Source organism: Emiliania huxleyi (assembly GCF_000372725.1).
Source record: "Emiliania huxleyi CCMP1516 unplaced genomic scaffold EMIHUscaffold_23, whole genome shotgun sequence".
Classification (NCBI taxonomy): Eukaryota; Haptophyta; order Isochrysidales; family Noelaerhabdaceae; genus Emiliania; species Emiliania huxleyi.
Window position 1 is genome coordinate 1,002,750 of NW_005200333.1, and position 14,021 is coordinate 1,016,770.

At 65.9% G+C, this 14,021-nt stretch overlaps 6 protein-coding genes across 6 annotated transcripts in view; 4 read left to right on the top strand and 2 right to left on the bottom strand.

The window, feature by feature from the left end:
• Window positions 1-710, top strand: part of EMIHUDRAFT_450230 (hypothetical protein) — a gene marked incomplete at both ends in the record, with an annotated part of 2,998 nt that extends 2,288 nt beyond the window's left edge. The window contains 3 exons of the mRNA XM_005779633.1: window positions 37-283; window positions 375-587; window positions 668-710. Of these exons, the coding sequence (XP_005779690.1) occupies window positions 37-283; window positions 375-587; window positions 668-709 (502 nt within the window). The remainder of the gene's footprint in view (window positions 1-36; window positions 284-374; window positions 588-667) is intronic.
• A 124-nt stretch (window positions 711-834) lies between these two features.
• EMIHUDRAFT_353826 (hypothetical protein) lies at window positions 835-1,481 on the top strand (the record flags this gene model as incomplete). Its single annotated transcript, XM_005779634.1, has 2 exons — window positions 835-1,078; window positions 1,140-1,481. Coding segments are annotated over 2 exons (353 nt in total), but the record flags the coding sequence as incomplete, so codon positions are not given.
• A 1,634-nt stretch (window positions 1,482-3,115) lies between these two features.
• Window positions 3,116-5,665, top strand: EMIHUDRAFT_205279 (hypothetical protein; the record flags this gene model as incomplete). Its single annotated transcript, XM_005779635.1, has 1 exon — window positions 3,116-5,665. One exon carries the CDS (start codon window positions 3,116-3,118, stop codon window positions 5,663-5,665), a length of 2,550 nt encoding a protein of 849 aa, XP_005779692.1.
• A 346-nt stretch (window positions 5,666-6,011) lies between these two features.
• AMT17 (tentative ammonium transporter) lies at window positions 6,012-9,058 on the bottom strand (the record flags this gene model as incomplete). The annotated part of the gene is made up of 7 exons (XM_005779636.1): window positions 6,012-6,227; window positions 6,379-6,441; window positions 6,542-6,640; window positions 6,862-7,195; window positions 7,574-7,864; window positions 7,951-8,166; window positions 8,388-9,058. The coding sequence occupies 7 exons, from the start codon at window positions 9,056-9,058 to the stop codon at window positions 6,012-6,014; spliced, it is 1,890 nt and encodes a 629-aa protein (XP_005779693.1).
• Window positions 9,059-12,244: 3,186 nt separating this feature from the next.
• On the bottom strand, window positions 12,245-12,640 carry EMIHUDRAFT_205282 (hypothetical protein; the record flags this gene model as incomplete). Its single annotated transcript, XM_005779637.1, has 1 exon — window positions 12,245-12,640. The coding sequence occupies one exon, from the start codon at window positions 12,638-12,640 to the stop codon at window positions 12,245-12,247; it is 396 nt and encodes a 131-aa protein (XP_005779694.1).
• Window positions 12,641-12,774: 134 nt separating this feature from the next.
• On the top strand, window positions 12,775-13,246 carry EMIHUDRAFT_205283 (hypothetical protein; the record flags this gene model as incomplete). Its single annotated transcript, XM_005779638.1, has 2 exons — window positions 12,775-12,912; window positions 13,034-13,246. 2 exons carry the CDS (start codon window positions 12,775-12,777, stop codon window positions 13,244-13,246), a joined length of 351 nt encoding a protein of 116 aa, XP_005779695.1.
• Window positions 13,247-14,021: the final 775 nt, after the last annotated feature.

A 14,021-nucleotide genomic window follows, 5' to 3' on the forward strand; every position in this document is an offset into this window, starting at 1 on the left:
CAGTGGATAACGTGTAAGAGTCAAATGATGTAGGTACTACGCGATGCTCTCCTCCCCGAGCCCCGAGGGGGGGGGGGAGCCGCAGCTCACTTGCGCTCACGACCCGCCCGGCGCCTTCGCCGGCGAGAGCGAGGCGTCTGCGGCGCCTCTCGCGCCGCCGCCGCCGCCGCCGCTCTCGCTGCCGCTTCCTCTCGGCCTCGGCGTGGCGGTGTCGCTCTGCACGCTGCCCAAGTTCGTGCTCGGCCACAGCGACGAGCGGGGCAGCCTGTTGTACCGACAGACGGTGGCGCGACCCCAGAAGAGACAGACCCCTAGGCCACCGGTCTCGGCTCTCTCTCTCTCTCGGCTATCTCTCGGCTCTCTTTCGCCGGCAGGTGACTGGCCTCGAGCTGAGCAGCGCCGCCTTTGGACTGTGGCACACGGGCGTCTCGTGGCTCCGCTCGCTGCTCTTCGGCTGGGCGCTCGTCTGTCTCGTCTCGTCGTACACCGACTGGCGATCTTCTCGCCACTTTGGGTACCTCGCGTTTTGGCGGCCGGGCGACCCGCAGCCGCGGCTGATGAGCGCGATGTACTCCGCGCCGGTGACGGTGCTTGTGCTCCCAGCCTACCACACCACCCACGCGACTGAACCCACACTGGATTCGGTACTCTGGAGGTGTGGTAGTAGGTACTTGTGCTGGCAGCCTACCTCATCCTCGGCCGCGCCCTCGTCGCGTGGCCGCACCTTGGCTGGCAGGCGGGCCATCTCCCCGTATCTCCCCATATCTCCCCATATCTCCCCATATCTCCCCATATCTCGCACCTTGGCTGGCAGGCGGGCGTGCTCGCCTCCCTCCCCACTCTCTACTTCATGCTGCTGATGCTCAGCGTGGAGGATCAGCGCCTCGTGGACATCCGCCTCGATCCGCGCATCCCTCGCCGCCGGCCGCCGGCGGTGCCCGGCGGGCCGCGCCGCCACCCCTTTGACTTGGCCTACTACGCGCTCAGCCTGGCGGCGCCCCTCGCGAGCATCCCACTCAGCCGGCATCCCGGCTGGCGCTGGCTCGCCGAGGCGGCTGTCTGGTGCTCGGGCGGCTCGGTGCCGCTCGCGCCGCTGGCCGTGCAGTCGGGGCACGGCCGACACGGGCCATCTCCCGTAGGTGCTGCTCGCGTGGCTGGTCGTCCGATCGGACCGCTACTTCAACGCGGTCCTCGTCTTCGCGCAGTGCCTCGCGGCGCTACCTTCGCTCGCCATCCTCGTCTCCGCCACGCGCGCCGCCGCGTGACCGTGAGACCCGCGGTCGAAAGTCCGCGATGGATGATCGGGGAGAGGGAGAGGGCGTCCGCGCGGATGAGAGACATGGACACGGGCGAGAGGGGTACGTGGAGCATGGGGGGACCTCGAGAGAGCGTGCGTGTGCCACGAACGCCATCCATGCGTGATATCCCACCCAGCCCTGGACCCGAATCCAGCCCTCGCGCCAAAAATAGCTCAAATGTTCATGTACATGGACCCGACATGCCATCATGGCGTTCGCCGCCCGCAAGCGCGCCCGCACCGGCGGCGGCGGTGAGGAGGACGAGGAGCCCTTTCCGGTCGCGGATGGCTTCAGACGCCCATCCGCTTTGGCGCGCGCGTCGTCGGACAGGTCACCACGCTGGCGCTCGAGGGCGAGGACGGCCCTCTGGCATCGCTCGGTGAGGTTGGCGTCGCACGCGACCACGCGGGCGCCTGGTACGTGGCGTACGTCGCGACGAAGGACTCGCTGCTGCACGTCTCGGCGGCCGGGCGCGTACGCCGCGTGGCATCCTTGCCGGCAAGCAACGTCTACTACACCGTTGCTGCCAGCCCCAACGGGGGCGCGCTGTTTGTGGCGGACTGGAGCAACAACAAGATCCGGCGGGTCGAGGTGGCGACTGGCGAGGTGACCATGGTCGCGGGCAGCGGCGCAGCGGGCAGCGCCGATGGCGTTGGTGACGCGGCGCAGTTCTTCTACCCAGGCGGCATCACCGTTAGCCCGGACGGCAGCGTGCTCTTTGTGGCAGTCAGTGGCAACCACAAGATCCAGCGGGTTGAGTTGGCGACTGGCGAGGTGACCACGATCGCGGGCAGCGGCTGGGGTGGCGACGCGGACGGCGTGGGCGACGCGGCGCAGTTCTACGACCCGCGTGGCATCGCCATCAGCCGCGACGGCGGCGCGCTGTTTGTGGTGGACCATGAGAACCACAAGATCCGGCGGGTGGAGGTGGCGACGGGCGCTGTGACGACGGTCGCTGGAAGCGGCGACGAGGACGACGCGGATGGCGTGGGCGACGCGGCACAGATCTTCTACCTTTACGGACTCGCCATCAGCCCAGACGGCGGCGCGCTGTTTGTGGCGGACAGCGAGAACCACAAGATCCGGCGGGTGGAGGTGGCGACAGGAGAGGTGACGACGATCGCGGGCAGTGGCAAGGAGGGCAGCGCTGACAGCGTGGGTGACGCGGCGGAGCTCAACGGACCAGTCGAAGTCGCCATCAACGCCGACGGCAGCACGCTGTTGGTCGGTTCGATCGGTGGCCTCCGCCAGGTCTGCGTGGCTGCGCCTCCGCTCCTCCGCCTCCCTCCTTTGCCCCGATCTTCGTTCCGCCTTCGAGCCTTGCAGCTGACCTCGCAAAGACGTGGGGCGACGCCACCCTCCCAGAGGGGAAAGTCACCTTCCTGGTCGGCGACGACCGGGAGCGCATCGATCGAGCTCGTTTTGTTTTGTTTGCACGTACGTGGAGCTGGCGCAGATGTACCAGGTGCCGCGCCTCGAGCTGCTCTGCGCGCAGGCGCTGCAGGAGAGCGTCGCGCCGGTGAGGTAGAGCTCTACATCCGGCGCGGGACGGACTGCCTGCGTTGCAGCGCGACAGAAGCGGGAAAAAAGAAAAAAATCGCTACTGACGACTGCCTGACGACTACCAAGGGTCACGCCTACTTCGGCAGGACATGCTGCTCGCTCTGCCGATTGCCGTTATCGCCGGCCCGGTGATTGCTTTCTTTTTTCCGTCTCCGCCACCGTCGCAGCCCGAGCCGCCGGCCGCACCGCTGCCAGCGCCTCCGTCTCTGCCACCGGCCGCACCGCTGCCACAGCAAGTCAAGGAGGTTCTCTCCATGTGCATCGTCCTGGCCAGGGAGAGGTACAGCAAACATGGCGAGATCGATGCTGCAGCCATCCGAAGCACGATCGCTGGTGACCTTTTGGCAACATTCCCCCCCTTCGTACGCGTGACCTCAAGCACGGGCTGCGACCTGCCCAACGAGAAGCGCCAGACCAGCCAATACGACCTTGTGACGGCGCCTCCGGGAACTGAGCTGGTTGACGACAATATCTCTGCTAGCCTGGTCGCCACGAATGTCACGACAGCGGTCGTCTCTGTCACGCTCCTAGACTTTACCAGCTCTCCATCGCTGCTCCACAACATGTGCGATACCATCCTCAGAGGAGCTTTGCCCGATGAGAGGGAGGGCGGCGAGTGGTGGAACCTGTTCAAAGCTGTCTGCTACCCTTCAGATGAAGCGAAGGACTACCTGCTGGTTGGGGCAGCAAAGTACCTTCTATCACCCGACCTGGATATGACTGTCGCCGCGGTCCGGGTGTTGGATGCGGATTGGAGACTCACATCGCCCCGTTGGCGAACATCCGATTTCGTATGGCTGGTGCTTTGGCTGCTGCCGATCTGGGCGGCAGTGCTCTTGCCTGCGGTCGTTGTCTGTAGAGCAGCATTGGGCCACAGACGTGCAGCGGTGCTGCAGGAGCTGGAACGCGCCTTGGACGCGATCGAGGTGGACAAGAACCGAAACCGCTTCCACGGAGCGGAGGCGGGCAAGGCCGTTCGCCAGACGAGGTGGCTTGCGCGTACTCTGCTCCTCTTGGCCGTCCCTCTTCTGCCCTGGCTGCCCGCCTTGGCTGTCCTCCCGGTCGCCCTCCCTCTCTCTCAGCAGGACGTCGCCTGTGCGGCGTGGGTCAAGTCGAGAGCGTCGCGGCGCTTCTGGCTTCTCTTGGGCTGCGCGAGTGGTGTCATCTACTGCGCCTGGCTCCTGGCGAGCTGGAGTCTGACCTACAGCGGGGAAGACCAAGACCTGTACCCGGTGGGGACGTTTATCGTTTCGCACGAGGCCTTCGTCAGCGAGTGCCACCAGCTCGTCGGTCCGAGAGACGAGTACGAATCGTTTCGTCTGGGCGGCAAGAACGTCTATTATCCATTTCATGGCAAGGTCTGTAGCGTGTACCTGCACGCGATTCGGCCGGAAAACGCGCCCATCTTCGCTTGGACGCTCTTCGGCCAGGGCTGCGTCAGCCTGCTTCTCGCCTGCGTCTCTGGGGCGCTGCTGCTCAAAAGCGCGGGGTGCAAGGCCGTCCCCGGCGGCCGCTACCTCGCAGCGTTCGCGCGCTGCGGCGCAACGAGCGTCGACGGGCTGCTGGCTGGCGCTTCGGAGCGAGTCTCCGACAGATTTGCAGGCTCGGCTAAGGAGCTCGTCACCGGCCAGCCCGAGGAGGCGGCAACGGGGCTCTACGGGATCATCGGCTACGAGGAGGCTTACCTGCGAGAGCGCATGGCTGCGGGCACCGCCGCCATCGTCGCGGAGGCCGAGGCGCTGGGCGACCCGGAGGTGCTCGAGAACCTGCGCTACATCCTCGACGCGCCGGCCGGCTCGAGTAACACGCAATTCCACAACGGCTGGCGGCGCGACCGAGCCCCGGACGGCTCCAGCCTCCGCAGCCGAAGGGGTATGCGGCTCGCCGACTTTGTCGCGCTGCCGGTGGCTCGCAGGGCGCGGCTTGAGGAAGCGCACGTCGTCGCTTTGCGTCTGTATTCGACGGCCGCGTTTCGCGCTCTCAACGGCCCGATGCGCAACCTGAAGCTCAGCCCCTGCCGCAAGGACGAGGCGGGCAGTCCGCTCCCGCTCGAGCCCCCGCAGCTGGCGGCGCCCCACCCGCAGCCCGTGACGATGGCCTTCATCTATGAGGCGTTGAAGCGGATGCGCGCCGTCGCCGCAGCGACGACGGTCGACCCCGAGTGCAAGAAGATGGAGGAACTGGCGGTGGCTGGCGAGCTCAGCCTGGAGACGCTGCGGCAGGCGTCGCGGCAGGCGCGGCGAGACGAGGAGGGAGGTGACAAGGAGAGCCAAGAGGAGGGCTCCGGTTTGGAGGAGGGGCGGGCGACTGGTGTCAGCAAGAGCTCGTACCTTGGTTCAGTCGACCAGAGCGCGGGCGAGGGGCACGGGGAGCGCACAGGTGCTGGGAGAGGCAGCGCGCCGCTGTCTGTGCTGCAAGCGGTGGCCAGGGCATTCGGCTGTGAGCGGCCGGCGAAGCCAGAGGAGGGGCGTATCCTCTGGCGCGGGATGGGGGACATGCTTTGTTCGCCTCGCTTTCTCGCGCTCGGCGGGACTGAGTTTGCCTGCTGCAGCACGACCTCTCGGCTGGAGGTCGCGGCTCGCTACGCGTGCGCCGCCGGCGAGAAGGCCTTGCTCTTCCGCATCAAGAGCAGCACATTTATGAACATGGGCGTGGACATCAGCGACTTCTCCGCGTTTCCGCACGAGCAGGAGTGCCTGTATCCTCCCCTCACGTACCTGCACCCCACCGGCGTCACCCACCGGCTTGTGCGCGACGACGTCGAGTTCGACGTGGTGGAGGTCGAGCCGTCGTTCCCGAGCTGAGTGGGGGAAGATCTCCCCCTCTGGGGAGGTAAAAATGAAAACGCCGACGTGCAGCAGACCACAGTGCACAGGACTGAAGACTGAACCCAACCATGTAGGTATTTGTGTCCACACGTTCTCTCTAAGCAACGGTTCTCGACCCGGCACAGGGAGATTGACGTCTTGGCAGCGGAAAGTAACTGTCGAGGAACACGTTTTTCTTGTTCAGGAGCGAGAGTTTCACCACCTCCGTCGACTGTACACATAGAGAACACACCACAGCGCACAGGCGCACACAGCAGATACAGGCCTCTCCGCGCTTCTTGTGAGTCGGATACTGCGCGTGCCCCCGAGCACCGAACGCGAGTCACACCATCGCCGCCTCGGCGATCTCTACGCGGGCCAGGCGCACCGAGAGGCTCTGGCCGCTCCTCCGCTTCGCGGGCGAGACCTCGCCCAGCGCAAGATCGGCCCCTTCAAACAGCTCGTCGGTGGTGGGCGTTGCGTGCTTGACAAAGGCGGCGAGGTCGAGGTACGAACTCTCTGCGTGCTGCGAGCGGTCGAGCCCGTCCAGCTCCTCAGCCTAGCAACGAGAGGGCTTTGGGGGCAGCGAGTGCTGGGGGGGGGGGGGGGGTACTTTGGCTCTGCGCCTCGGTTGTGCGCGCGCTGCCGAGCGTGCGCTCGATGGCGGCCATCACGAGCCACGTGCCCGCGCCTGACCACGCAATAGCCACCGCCACGCCGAGCGCCTGCAGCCTTAGTTGGTCGAGCGAGCCGTCCGGGCCAGCCGGATTGACCTGAGGCAAGGGATAAGTCGGGAGTGTGGGCTCGACTCGGCCGCATCCTACCAAGTGAAGGCGCCCGCGAGTGATCCGTGTGTGAGGAGAGGGGGTCGACCTCGCTCGAGGCGTACACTCCAAGGAGCAGCGAGCCCACCACGCCCGTCACGCCGTGGATCGAGGTGACGTCGAGCGCATCGTCAATGCGGAGATACTCCTGAGGGAGGAGAGAGGGGAGGCATGGAGAGGGAGCTGGTGGAGAGGGGAGCAGCTGTGCTGTGTGGAGAGGGAGGCAGCAATGGGCGCCTTGAAGAGCAGCACACCGCCGAAGAGGCGGCGCCGCAGACCAGCCCGACCACGAGCCCCGCCGAGGGCGCCGTTGATGCAGCCGACAAAGGTCGGGCGGCCTGCGTGGCCCCAATCGAGGGCGAGCCACACCAGCGCGCCGCCGGCGCCGGCGACGTGCATGGACAGCAGTGCGCTCGCCGCGAGGCTGCCCACCGCGAGCGCGCTGCCCCCGTTGAAGGCGAACCAGCCAACCCACAGCAGCCCGGCGCCCGTGGCGGCCATCGGAAAATTGTGAGGAGCGAGCGAGTGGGAGGCAAGGCCGGCAAAGCCCACGCGCGGTCCGAGCCGAAGCGCCGTCACGAGCGAGGCGACTCCGGCGGAGGTGTGGATGACGATGCCGCCCGCAAAGTCGCACACGCCGAGCCGGGCCAGCCAGCCGCCGCCCCACACCCAGTGGCAGAGCGGGTAGTAGACGAGGAGCGTCCTGCCGGGACGGTGGCGGCCGTGTGCTGGAGACCAAGGGTGGCGGAGAGAGGAGCAATACCAAGGGCGCACGCAGACGCACACCAGGCACACACGAGACACGTCAGTCGTCACCGCACTCCGTGGCGCAGGGAATTGGATTCTCTCCTTTGACCGACACGATTTTGATGAGTTTGAAATAATAGAAAATAAGAAAATTACAAGAGGTAATATGAATATGTCCCACACTTGAGAGAGGACCCGCGTCACCCGAGACCCGCAAAAGCCGCATGCACACCGCGGCATGTCGTGTCCAGATACAGATGGCGAAAGAAAAGAGAGTAGCTCGGTTCTCGCACCTTCTGGACCCACCTCGCGCAGTCGATCGGCAAACGCTCACTCGCCCAGCAGGCCATCGAGGACACCGCCCGGGACGAGACCGGTGTTCCGCACGAGGGCGGCGCCGGCCTGCATGTACGGGTGGGCCTTGTAGGCGGCGAGGGTGCCGGCGGCAATCAGCACATAGGGCGCGCGCACGAGCTCCTTGTAGTAGTCGGGCGGGAGGGTCTGCCTGCCGTCCAGGATGGCGAGGAAGGGCCAGACGGAGGTGCGCTCCTTGACGGCGCGGAACGCGTCCCCGTGCTCCGCCTCCAGCCGCCGGTCGCCGTGCCACACCGCAAAGAGGTGGTGCCTACAAGGGGGGGGCAGCGCCAAGGCGCGCGATCTGTGGGGGTGGCGCCGCCGGCCGCCGCCCAGAGCGCGGCGAGGGCGCGGCGCCCGACAAGGAGGGCCATGGTGAGGGCGGTGAAGGATGAGCCGACCATCGACAAGTGGGCGGCGGACCACAGCAGCTGCCCGACCATCTGCGGGTGGCGGGTGATCCGAATGACTCCGGTCTCCCAGAGGTGGAGGCGCGGCTTCTCGACCGCGGCAACCTCCTTGAGGTTGAAGACTGACGGGTAGAGGAGGAAGAAGGAGGAGAAGGACGCGCACCTGACGAGAGAGACGTCCGAGGCATGAGCTGCGAGCTGCATCCGAGCTATGGGCTGCATCCGAGACATGAGAGAGAAGGCGTGCCTGTGGCCAACGCCGCTTCAAGCCGAAGCCGCCGCGCAGTCCGCTGGTGGCGGGCTGTATCTCGGATGCCTCTGTCCGAAGGTGGCGGGCTGTATCTCGGATGCCTCTCCCATCTCGCATGTCTCTAGGGAGCGCACCAGGCGACGGCGTGCGCAACGGGAGACGCCTCTCCGTTCCACCAGACGACGCCGTCGTGCGCGTGCGAGATGAAGTAGACGATCCACGAGTAGGCGAGCGGCAGCGAGCACGACGCAAAGAGGACTCGCCACAGCCGCTCGCCCGTGACCCGCGACGCGTACGGGCGGAGGCCGGCGAGGCCAGAGTGGACGAGGGGGAAGAGGATCCCGAAGGCGAGAGTGACGAGGTGGGAGTTGCCGCCACACGCCGCCTCGAGCGCCGCCAGAAAGTCGTCGCCGTACCCCGTCGGCGAGTAGATCCACAGCACGACCAGCGCCGACATGATTGTGCCGACCGCCGCGAAAAAGGTGAGCCAGTCGCGCCCAACCTCGCCGCCGTCCTCGATCACCTGCCCCCACCGCTCGTTTCGCCACGCAAAGGCTCCGGCGTCCTCTCCCACCGCCAGGTCGCCAGCGCGGTCCGCCTCTTGCGACTCGAGCAGCAGCGAGATGGGAAGGATCTGCGCGAGCACGCCGCCCTCCTCAGTCGGCGGCGGCAGCCCCGGCCGGTCGTCGGGCAGCGGCGGCGGCCTCACGGAGGACGCGACAGCCGACCGCTGCCAGCCTCGCCGCGGCGCGAGCGTCGGCGCGCGCGGAGGCACGAGTGCGAGCCCCGCGAGGTGGCACAGCATTTTGTTACAAAAAGAAAAGGAAGTGGCAGCCTTCGTGTCACGAGTTGAACGGGAGGCGCCGGACTCAAAAGACACCGCCACAGTCCTGAGACGCGCGAGGGCAGCCTCCTTAAAGGCAATGGGGTCTAGATAGATTCGGAGCGCTCGCCGAAGAGAGTACGACAAAATAGCGCCCGTGATTGCCTGCACGCTGCCCGCAATCACGGACTCCATACCCGAAAGAAAGAGGGGGGAGCTCGCGGGAGAGGTGACGAGTGAACTACAGGCAGTGGGGAAGGCAGCCTCGATCGCCATACTGACATGGATGCGAAACAACGACAAGACCAAGGCACGGGCAGAGGAACGAGAGAAGAGGATAGGGTGGATAAAGCGCCTGAGCTGTTCACGGCATGGAGGGTGAGCCAAGCCGAACGTACCGAACGTAGAGCCGAGCGGAAGGAAGCCGGGGAAGACGACTCAGAGGAGGATGAACCAGTGGAAATCCCGTCGTCAGCTGTCACGGATGCACCCGAAGGGGACCCCAGCGCCAGCATCATCCGTGAAGGCACAAGTGTTCGAAGAGAGAGTGGACCTGAGCAACGACATGACTGGGTGGCAAATGATCGCAGTGGGCGTCAGAAGACTTGTCCTTGCTCGAGGAGAGCTCGATAGACTCGAGGGGCCAGGATATGCAGCGTCCCGAGGAGGACGGAGCTGCGCCGAAAGGCGCAAGAAGCCGCGAGAACAAGGGACCGGCATGCGGCGGCGGCGTCGCAGAACGAGGCAGAGGAGAGCGACGCGACAGAGGAAGAAGCGACAAGGGAAAGAACGACGAGAAGGGGGCGACCGCGAGGTGGCATGAAGCTTGAAGGTCGCAGCGAGAATCGGCGAGAGACTGCGAAGAGAGATAGGAAGAGGCGGACGCCCAAGGGTGGGCGACGGCTAGCGCATCACACCCCTCTCCTTAAAATCCCTGTGTGGTGGCGGCGTGCCGTCCTCCCATCCCTCCCTTGTATTGTCCGTTTTCTTTCTTTCTTTTCTCGTGTGAGTGTGGCGTGTACCTAGTTTTGATCGCGGCTATGAAAGCGGTCGAATGAATAAGCGACCCACGAGCTGACCACACCTTCCACGTGTAACTTTGTTTCTAACGGGGGCGTTTTTCTTCTTTCCCGTTTCGTTCACTCCTTCTGCACGCCACTCCGCCTGCACCGCCACCACATAATGGCGTTGTCCGCTCTCGCTCGCGTGGCACTCGCCTCCGCCCTTGCCTCCGTGGCGGCAGCCGGCGCCGCCGAGACGGCCGCGGCCGCGGTCGCGTCTCAGGAGCGGGCCGACTCTGCCGCGTCGAACAGCGCCAACAAACTCGTGACGGCCGATCTCTCGGAGGGCAAGTTCAAGGAGGCGGCGGCACACTTCTGGGCCGCGTCCAACAAGGCCTCCGTGCACACCACGACGGCGATGACCAAGGCGCTTGCCGACTTTGCCGCCTGGCTCGAGACCGAGGGCGGGCAGGTGAGCCTGGTGGAGGCGCAGGCGGCAGCAGAGGCCGCAGATGCGACGCCCGCCTCGACCGCCGCAGCCACCGACGCGGCGGCCGCCGACGCGCAAAGCAAGGCGGGTTCCCAGACCGCGGCCGCCACGCAGGGCGTCGCGACCACGCTCTCTCTCACGACGGACGCGCAGGACGCCGCGATCAAGCGGCTGAAGGCGGCGTACGAGCAGGCGGGAGGAGGCATGGACGGCGCGGGCGCCTTGCTGGGCGAGGCGAACGACGTGCTCTCCGTGGTGAATGCGTATGCCCTCCAGGCCATCTCCTCCGGCGTCGTCAAGGACAAGGCGGAGATTGCAGAGCGCGCCAAGGCTGCAGAGTCGTTCGATGACAAGGCGAGTGTAGACGGGAGAGAGTCGAGAGTACCCGACGAGGCCTGTGCGAGCGATGCATGTGCGCACCCTCGCACCCTCCCTCCCTCTCCCTCCCTCCCTCCGCCTCCCTCCCTCCGCCTCCCTCACTCTGCCTCCCTCCCTCAGGCGGCCGTTGCCGTCGACTCTGCCGTGGCGATGGTCTCCGACATCTCCGCGGCGGGCAAGGCGAACGCGGTCGCCGCGGCGACCAACGCCGCGGCTGGCCTCTCCTCCACCACAAACAGCTGGCGCATCGAAGAAGGCGCCGCGTCTGAGGCGCCCGCCGCTGAGGCGCCGGCGGAGAAGGTTGGCTGGATGCCGTTTGCGCAGACGGGCGCCGAGACGGGCGCGGGGTTCGCCGCGCAGGCGTACCACACGACATACCCCCGACACGCCCACGACGCGCCCACGACACGTCCACGACCCGCAACGTGACACGCCCGCGACACGTTCTTGCGACACGCCCACGACGCGTCGGCGCCTCAACGTCGGCGCCTCGGCCCGCGCAGGGGCTCGACACCGGCTTCCGCTTCTTCACGGACCCGAGCTTCGACTTCCAAAAGGAGGGGCAGGCGTACCAGGCGTCCTCCAAAGCCACCGCGGACAAGTTTGCCTCCATCCAGTTCTCGGAGAATGCCACCGTCGGCGACGCCTCCGCCTCCGCCGCCTCGTTCGTCGCCGCAAAGTACGCCGAGCAGCAGGCCGCCAAGCAGATGGAGAGCGAGGCTGCGGCAAGCGTCGCGTCGGAGGCGTCGCTCAAGCTCGCCGCCGCCGCCACCGCCACGCCCAGCCGCGCGCAGCCGGCCGCGGCGGCGGGCGTGGTGGCGGCGGCGCTCGCCGCTGTGGCTGTGGGCGTTGCCCTCCGCCGGCGTCGCGGCGCGGCGAACGCGGGAGATCCCGCGGCTGCCCCCGCGCTCATGGTGTGAGAGCTCTGGCTGCACTCGCCTACGGAGAGACGAGTGCGTGTGTGTGTGTGTGCCCGAGATTGCGGCATGAGTTGGTCGTGCTGTTGCGGTGGAAGAGCTTCGAACATGTCTCATCACTCATGTGTGGTCCGACAGCGGGAGACCGCGAAGGGCACCGTCATGCTTGTATCAGTCGCATGCACATACACATGTCATGGTACATGGGTTATGGTGATATCCGCGTACATTCAGATCGAGGATCTCTCAGTAGAGCCGTACACTCAGCACATGTTCTCTCTCAGCGGGTGTCAGTTGTCTCAGGACAACACGAGTGTGAGGAGAATGAAAGAACCACAGCAGCCCGCGTTGCGAACAGACGACAACGCGACGGCGAGACGCCTCATCTGGGGTACGACTCGCTCTCGAGAGCAGACTGGCTCAAGAGCGCCCGCAGGCGGAGAGCACTGGTCGCGCTCCGCAACACCTGCAGGCTTGCACAGCGCAACGCTGCGAGATCGTCCTCCTCGCACGCCCGGCTGCCACCACGCTTGCAAGCGGCGAATGCCGCCACCTCGGCCTTGCAGTGCGCGCTGGCCACAGAGACCAGGCTCGAGATTACCTCGGAGGCGTGCTCATGCGAGCAGGTGGCGAAAGCCTGCTGAGCGTGAGCGTATCCTGCAGAGCCGCTGGCCGCGAGGCACTTTTTGAGCTCCGCGGACTGACGGCGGCAGTGGAGCGCGGCAGTGAGGAGCGTGCAGGCCTGCCCAATCGCCTCGTCGGCAATGCTGTCACTCATAGAAGAGTTGAGTGAGGACGCGAGAGCTGGTTTTGAGGAGGCGGCGGCGCGGATTAAAACAAATTTTTTTCGCGGTTGTTTTTTTTTCCCCTCTGTCAGCTCACCGATCTGTCATCAATCAACCCAGAGATATGATGCACCAGCTCGCCATCTTCCTCCTGGGCGTCGCAACGACGTCGGCGCTTCGCATCCCAAGCATTCCGACACCCGCCGCTGCCGCGTCGGCGCTCGCGCTCTCTCCGCTTGTAGCAGCGCCCGCCTTCGCTGACGTCGTGCACCAGGCGACGATGGCGTCCAAGGCGCCGTCTAGATGCCAACCTCACATGGCGACCGCGGCATTCTATCCGCAATCACGCCCTCAGCCCACGTTCATAGCGTGCTTCCACGCTGCAGGCACACGGCGATGTCGTGCTGCACCCGGACCTTGGCGCCGCAGCAATCGGTCTCGTCGCGGGCGTGGTGTTTGTGGGCGCCGCCTCGAACGCCGCGCTCCACTACGGCGACGATGAGGGATGTCTGATTCACGAGCAGCACGAGATCTGCGGCCGCCTTTCCGAGGGCGGCGAGTGCGTGCTTTCCAAGACCGGCCAGTGGGTGTGCGCGTAGCGCGCCCGCCTGCGTGGGCGCGTTCGCAGCCAGGTGGGCGGCGAGAATGAGGCGCGCTCGTGAAGTGTCGCGCCCCGCACGCAAGAGCTGAACCGCTGTCCGTCAAGGCGCCGCCCGCACGTTCGCATGGTGAGCTGCGTGGTGTTGTTCCCTTCTGTCAGTTCTGTACTCGTTCTGAGTTGACACTGTTGTTTTTGAAGTCTCTCTGGTCTCTCCACTCTCGTTCGTTCTCTGGACGAGCGAACGTTGATGAGACCGCCACGACCAGCGCCATCCGCCATGTGTGTGCACACAAAAGTCTAAAAGCCGCGGGTGTGTGCGAGTGTGCCACCGCCGCGGCACCGGCCACCGCGGCGCCACCCACCCCCCCCGCCCGACCGCGCACCGCCACCGGCGCACCGGCCTGGGCCACCGCCGCCGCAGGCGCAGCACCAGCAGCCGCCAGCACTCCCCAGAAGAGCCGAGAACGAGGAGGAAGCCAGAACTCAGACAGCCGCTCTGCCTAGAGCCGTAGCAGCCTAGGGCACGTAGACGTACCTACCGCGTACCCGGGGGACCTAGCAGCTAGCAGAGTAGAGCTGTTTGACGTTGGGAGCTGAACACGGTGTTGCTGAGTGTTAACAGTAACAACAGAACAACAGTGGGGCTCCCCAACAACAGTAGCTAACGTTAGGCCGGCAGAACAACAATAAGGAAGGCCTGGCAGTGACCCACGACGATCTCCAGCGTCCAGTGCGGGTAATACCCGAAAATACCCGGAAACCCCCAGGTTTTT